Genomic DNA, 7,391 nt, shown 5'->3' with positions numbered 1-7,391 from the left:
CTCTAGGCGGCCGCAGGGCCCCAGCCGCTCCGCCGCCGGCGCCCCCTCGGAAACCATGACCCCCGGAGCGGGCCCATGGAGCCATGGCCTATAGGGTCCTGGGCCGTGCGGGGCCACCTCAGCCGCGGAGGGCGCGCAGGCTGCTCTTCGCCTTCACGCTCTCGCTCTCCTGCACTTACCTGTGTTACAGCCTCCTGTGCTGCTGCGACGACCTCGGCCAGAGCCGCCTCCTCGGCGCGCCTCGCTGCCTCCGCGGCCCCAGCGCGGGCGGCCAGAAACTTCTCCAGAAGTCCCGGCCCTGCGATCTGCCGGGCCCGACGCCCAGCGAGCCCAGCGCTCCCAGCGCGCCCGCCGCTGCCGCGCCCGCCCTTCGCCTCTCCGGTTCCAACCACTCCGGCTCGCCAAAGCTGGGTACCAAGCGGCTGCCCCAAGCCCTCATTGTGGGCGTGAAGAAGGGGGGCACCCGCGCCGTGCTGGAGTTTATCCGCGTGCACCCGGATGTGCGGGCCTTGGGCACCGAGCCCCACTTCTTCGACAGGAACTACGGCCGCGGGCTGGACTGGTACAGGTAAGGAGGGGAGCCCCACTCAGCGCGCCCCGGCTCCAATCGGCTCCGTCCTCTGAGCCGTCTCCTGCGCTTTCGCTTCCCCTTAACCCGGCTCGCTGAGTGGGCTCCGGTTGACACGTGAGGGGGTGGGGGAACTCTAGCAGAAGGATTTATACAGAACTTCCCAGTGATTGTGCAGACGGGCCCCGGTTTCTTGAACGGCGAAGGACAGTTGTCTCTGGAATCGCCGGAAGGGAAGCGAGATCTCTGGCCTGACCTCAGGGCGAGTTGGAGGGCTGGCTCCGTGTCCAGCGTCTGGGGTAAAGCCGAGTGCGCAGGGAAGGGGCAGCCGGGACAGGTGCTGCCTGAACACAGCCCTGTCCTGAGTCTCGCCAGATCTTTCCTAGCATTTGACGGACCCAGAGAAGGGAAAGTCCGAAGAGGGCCCCCTCGCGGCAGGGCTCTGCGCTTGGGCGAGGTCCCCGGAGTTCAGGCCGAAGGAGAGGGCATCCCCTGAGGTGTGGGCCTGGCAAAGGTCCCTTCCGGAGTCTCAATCTGAGCTCCAGGTATTTTCTGCTGTATCTGGCCTGAGACTCCCAGTCACTCTGACCCTGAATTAGTGTTTTTGAATAGTGGAAAGGACCCTGGATGTGAGTCTTGGCTCTGCACTTAGCTTGAGCAAATTCCTAAAATTCATTGAGCCTTGATTTTCTGGTCCATCACAAGGATCAGGAAAAGTCCCTGCCCTGTGTGCCTCTCAGGGCCTTTCTAAGCGCTCTAAAAGTGTCAAAGAGACACTTCGCACTGGGCGATGCTTCTAAACCAGCAGCCAGGGTGTGGAATTTGGAATACTTGTAGGCACCTCAGATGAAGGCTGGCTAGGGTCATAGGGGCAACCAGTCATAGGCAGACTCCCACTGCACTGCCAGGGATGACAGTCACCCAAGCTGGCGGTGTCTGGGAATAGCCTGAAACTTCTGGAAGGTAGTAGCCTCCACTGTTCACTGCCCATTTCCCTCCCAAGCCCTGTATGGTGCTGAAGTGTAGGACTGGCCCATGTGTGGGCTGAGCAGGGCATCCCTGGGGGTGGTGTAATGTATGTGGTCCCCATAAAACCTGGGTCACAAATTTCTCACCATTTGCCTGACCCCTTGAAGACTTGCTAGAAATGTCTGCCTAGTAATGGAACTGGGGAGGGGTAACATGGTAGCTGACACAGTAGCTGAGGCTATTCTTTAAAAATTTTATTGAAGTAAACCCTCTAGGGAGTAGAAAGTCATAAGCATATTGGATAAAGGACAATTTCATTAGAAGGAGGACCCCACTGGGCTCATAATAAGGACCCTGGATTTGTAAGGATCGGGGCAACAGGGCCAACTTATCCCCTTTGCCAGGGAGCCCTGGCCTGCAGTGGTCATGGCTTATGGGACCAGGGGTGGGACATGCCCCTTCCTCAGGAAGCAGACACACAGTCCATCTCCAGTGGAGTGCAGCAAGGGCACAGCTGGTCTGTGGGTGGCCCCAGCACCTTTATGCTGGCTCTGTGGAATAGGGAGGGTGGCACAGAATGGCAGGTCTGGTGCTTTCCAAGCTGTGACCCCCCAGGCATCCCATCTGGGTGTACGAAGTATTTGAGGACAGCGTCTGAGCCAGACCGTGGGTTGAGAGAGGCAGACACATCTAACAGCAGAGCACGATGTGGGTCAGCCATGGCCATACTCTAATGCACGGCAGGGTTTCCTCGATGGAAAATCTAAAGATCATTATGAAACCCTTTGCCAAAGTGAAGTGCCTTTTAAGTGCAAAATAGCAAAATTGTGAGCATTGGCTTTTATTGAGCCCTCCACTAAACACCTATTCCCTGCACCCAGCCCCTGCACTCCCTCTTCTGTGCTCTGCCACCAAACACCATACCTCAGGCTTCCTTCTCGGAGCCTGTGTCATTCAGGGATGGCTGCTTTTTATTTTTAACCTTGGCATGTGTGATTCTAAGCCAGCTTAGCTGTGAACCTTAGAGATGGGAGCCGTGCCTTTTTTTTTTTTTTTTTTTATATAGCACATTTGGATTCTGCTAAAATTCTCAACTGAGTCTTGGTAGGTTTTATTTAACATCAAGGATGCTGACAGCTCCACTTCTCTCTCTCCTACCCCCCACTTCCCAGGGTCTGTCTTACCGTCCCTTTCTCCCTTTATATTTCCGAAAGAACATTTGACCTGCAGGTCTGGTAGTAACAGCCCCATCCCCGTCACTTCCCCAGGAAGGCTAGGAGCCTCTAGCATCAGGAGGGGCTGTGTGATTTGTGCTTATTTGGGTTGCAAATCCACACCCCCAGAGCCCAGGGTTTCGGGTGTGGATGGTCATTTCTGCATAAGGTAATACTGCCCCATTTGGATGCTGTTTCCATACTTTCCAGAACATTTCTCTGTATGTGTTTTACTCTTTATTATCACTCAAGTAATATGCATTAGTTGCAGAAGTGATGGGGATAGATGGTTTTCTTTAAAACCCATGCTCTCACTTTATTCCTGAATTCCATGACTTAGGACGGCAGGTGGTAAGATGCTTCTCTCTCTGCCTGTTGCCCTTATCATCTCACAGATGTGAAAACTGCAACCCAAAAAGAGAGCATCTGGAATGAGACTCAAAGCAAGCTGATGAAATTTAGGCCCAAAATTCATTGGCATGCACTGTCCCACCAAGATTTACACATACACGCTGTGTGTGTATGTGTGTGTGTGTGTGTGTGTGTGAGCTCATGCATGTGTGCATTTCCAGCCAAGTGCTCTAACCAGTGTTCTACACAGCTTGCCACCATAAAGCCAGTGTCCACTGGGTAGACATGGCCAAAGAGCCCTTGCACCTATTGTAGGGGACTGTGTTTTCCAAAGGTAGAGTTGCAGAGTTGCAGGCAGTGGATCTCATTATGATCTGCCCACCTTGAAGCCCCTGGGGATAACCTCCCAGGTCTGGAGGCCCCAGTCAGGTAGATGATGGAAAAATCAAAAGGAGAGACTTCTTTCTGTGAGTAAGTGGAGATAAACCAGGAGGTGACAAACGGTGCCTGAAGGCAAAATGAAACATCCAGGGAGGCACCATTGGCCAGAGGCCAGGAGACAGAATCTGCACCTTCCTTACCCCCAGCCTGAATCCTCTCTTGGAACTAGCCCAGTTCAGGCCACCCTAGAAAGGACCATCACTGAAGCTTACCTCTCCTCTGCACCTGGGTAGCTTCCCCTCTCCCAATTTGCTCCACATACAGAAGGGTCCTGGCCTTAAGTTCTACTTTCAACAGCTGGGTGTGCAGGGTGGGGTCGGCTAGCTGCTTGGACAGGGAGGCAGGGTGAGACCATGCTACCAAGGGACCCAGGATAGGACCTGCTGTCAGAAGGCAGGAGATAGTCCCCTATGCTGGGTAATTGGAAACAGAGTCCTGGCTTCCTCGTCATATGATGGCGCCTGTGGTAACTATCACAGAAGGTTGTTTTGAAGAATGAATGAAACCCTGTATATGAAAGTGCCCTGGAAAATTCCCTGGTGTATAAAGATAAGACAGTAATGTTATCACCGTTACCACTATTACTACTACTACTTCACTAACACTCCTTTTACCACCATCAGTACTATTAGTATTAAAACTATCAGTTTCTTTCCCCACTGCTGTTACTACATGGGGCTGAGGAATTAATTAATTGCTGGAAAAGTAGTTTCATGAACGCCTGGGAAGGGTCCTGGCCTTAAGTTCTACTTTCAACTCTGCTTTAATTGTCCTTTTTCCCCTCCCTCCCTTTCTTCTCTCCTTCCTCCTGCATTGGTAAAAAGTCACTTCTCATTTCTGGGTGTCAGTTTGCTCACCTTTAAAATGAGAATGATATCTGACAATGTATGTGAAAATGCTTCTCCCAATCTAAGATTATATTCGGGATGCATCAAAGGCTGAGTATGAGACAGAGTATTCAGGGCTTTCATCTTTCATAAAGAGACATAAGTTGTGCATTGTCCAGTAGTTTTTAAAGTCTTAGGGGAAACTGAATTTTGTGTAAAGTGTCCTCCGTTTTGCTAGTTTTCAGCGACTGGGGTTGGGGGGTGGCAGTGTGAAGACGACGTGAATCTTCTCTAAATGCATTGAAACGCCAACAAGAGCAAGTTAATATGTGATAATTGACTCTGTGCTCTGGTGTCAAAATTGTGATAGATGAGCCTGTTCTGTAAGTTTTAGACTCCACAAGTCTGGTTATTTATTTGTTCAGTGGCAGTGGCGTTCTGCGGATGGCGTAAGGCAAAGAAGACATAGCATTTGCCCTAGAGGCAATAGTCTAAGTGAGAAAGAGAATTAAAAGCACAGAATAAGGTCTATCACCCTATCCAGCTCATTTCAATCAAGAAATCAAATTTCAAGAACAAAGCCAAACTCTAGAAAGGCAAACTTTAAGAAGAAATAAAACCAAAGGCAGGAGGCAGGGGAAGTAATGAATGTGGAAGGCTTTACCACCTTTAACAAACTGATGGACACATGGCACAGATGGACCCGTGCTTGCCGTGTGCACAGATGTGTGTGCACGCACAGCTCACACGTGGGCACCCGCACACACAATTCCAGTGTCTGTGCAGACACGTCTTCATAAGGAGTTTTCCTGCTTCTGTCCAGGAGGATGTCACACATGCTGATTAAATGGATCCGCTGAGTCCATAAATCCTCTGTCTGCCTTGTAGGTCTCTGTCAGCCTCGCAGCAGCTGGAGATATAGTAGTTAGTTCCAGCACATGTACAGTTCTTGTCAGGCACCGAGGAATATTCAGGATGGGCAAGAAGGACTGTCATCGCTCAAGGAGGCTTTTTGAAGCCTGGCTTTGCTTCCCCCTAGAGCTGGGTGGGACAGTGGAAGAGCTTGGAATGAAGACTGGGCTTTCCCCATGGCCTTTGGTATGTGGCTATTTAGGGGGGAAAGACCTGGACCAGCCCCAGTGCTATTCAACCGGCACACATTGTTACATCTGTTTCGGATGTTAAAATATTACATAGATTCTAAGAAGCACATTTTCTCTTTCACCTTTTAATATCTCTGAAATTAGGATGTGTCTAATGATTGATGGGGTCTTAAGTCCTTTAGATACGATGTTTCCATATTGGATGGAAACTCTCTCCCCCAGAGATGCCCTCTGCTCTGGAAACTCACTGGACCTTACAAAGGGCCAGCAGCTAGGTGGCAAATGCCCGGCCCAGCAGGGAGCCCCTAAGACCCTGCTTGTCTCTGCAGCCAGCAGGGGTCTCTTCTGATTGGTGAAGGAGCTGTACCCATTTTAGATTTTTGATTGTTACCCGTGCCATTTCCTATCCTGAAATGAGGGGAATTGTGGGTTGACAGCCACCACGAGACAACAAGATGCTCTGGAGGTCATGTTCTTCACGGGCTGCTGTTCTGCCCAGATATTTGGAGTCATATCCCAAGAGTCCCTAACAGGTTCAGGGCATGCTTGACGCCCAACAGGTGCTGTTACCTGCAGGGCTTGCTTCTGTTCCATGCATCTGGCGTGCAGGACTGTAGAATAGCTTTCTCCTCGTTGGTTAGACCTCCACGCATCATTCCTGAATGATTGAGAGACCGAGTGGGCGGGGCGAGGGCGGAAGCACACAGCCCCGGATTCAGATCGCCTGAAATGAGTGCCCTTGGAGGGCACGCCCTCTCTGTGAGCGAGGGCTCGGCCGTGGGTCTGGGGCGGGTAGGTAAGCTCGCTGGCTGTGAGTCAGGCTGGAGGGCGTTTGCAAGGTCAACTTGTCTACCTAAACCTGTGGGACTCTCTCTCCCCTCCAGAACTAACCCCAGGGCGGGTTAATCCATTTATTTGTCAAACGCCTACCATTTGCCGGAATCAGTGCCGAGCTGCTGTAGACCGGCTCTGCGGCCACTGTGTTCTCCTAGTGGGCTGCACGGATGGGCTGGAAGGTTTTGTAGTCCATGGGCAGCTGGATGAGGTGGGTGAAAGCCACAGTGATGGAAATAACTTAGCATTTCAGAGGTAGTTGTTGCCTGTCGAGCTCCACAGCTGGGCTGTTGGTCCGATGCTTCTCTCACGGGGCTTCCTCAGAGGATAACGGCATAGAGAGAGGGGGGGCAAGGGGTTACTACTGAGCGTGTGCTTCCAAGGAACTTGGGCCAGATGGACTGGTTGGGTTACCTGGGGCTTGAGCATCACATGATTTCCCGGACACAAGTCCACTGGGAGTGGCTTCCCAAGCTCAGAAGTCAGCGGTGTTCGTTGTGGTTCCATCTCAGTGCTCGTGGCCGCCGGCTCCCACGAGTAAGAAACCCAGGGTGTCTGCTCTGGGTGGAGGCTCAAGGACCTCTCAGTGCTGTTCTCAGAGAGGCAGCATCACGCCCACATCTTCGGAGGGTAGCATTTTCCAGGCTTCAGTCATTTTTGTACTGCCTCATATTTGCCAAAACCTCGCATGACCTCTGCTATTATTTTCTTAATAATTTGTATGTTTATGTTAACATTTAAAAATTATATTTTTTATAAAGAACTGGGTTGATTTTTCTGCAGTGTGTACATTGTAGAATAGATAATATGTTCCCATAGTGCAGACTTCAAAAATGACAAAGGATATTCAATGAAAACCATTCTGCTCCTTCCCACTCTGTCTCTCCACCACGCAGTTCCTCTTCCCAGAAACAGTCACGGGATCCGTTTTTGTGTATCCTTCTAGAGATGTGCTGTGCATTTGTAAACCTAACACCCATTATGCGAATGTAGTCAAAATACATATTTTTAGGGCTTCCCTGGTGGCACAGTGGTTGAGAGTCCGCCTGCCGATGCAGGGGACACGGGTTCGTGCCCCGGTCCG

At 51.4% G+C, this 7,391-nt stretch overlaps 1 protein-coding gene across 1 annotated transcript in view; it reads left to right on the top strand.

The window, feature by feature from the left end:
* The window catches only part of HS3ST2 (heparan sulfate-glucosamine 3-sulfotransferase 2), an 89,831-nt gene continuing 82,440 nt past the window's right edge, over positions 1 to 7,391 (top strand). Inside the window, exon 1 of the mRNA XM_024744626.1 lies at positions 1 to 568. Coding sequence (XP_024600394.1) covers positions 84 to 568 — 485 coding nt within the window. The 5' untranslated portion in view covers positions 1 to 83. The remainder of the gene's footprint in view (positions 569 to 7,391) is intronic.

This window comes from Neophocaena asiaeorientalis, unplaced genomic scaffold, assembly GCF_003031525.2.
Source record: "Neophocaena asiaeorientalis asiaeorientalis breed wild unplaced genomic scaffold, Neophocaena_asiaeorientalis_V1.1 scaffold91, whole genome shotgun sequence".
NCBI lineage: Eukaryota > Metazoa > Chordata > Mammalia > Artiodactyla > Phocoenidae > Neophocaena > Neophocaena asiaeorientalis.
The sequence above is the reverse complement of the archived record's forward strand: the minus strand, read 5'-3'. Positions and strand labels throughout refer to the sequence as shown.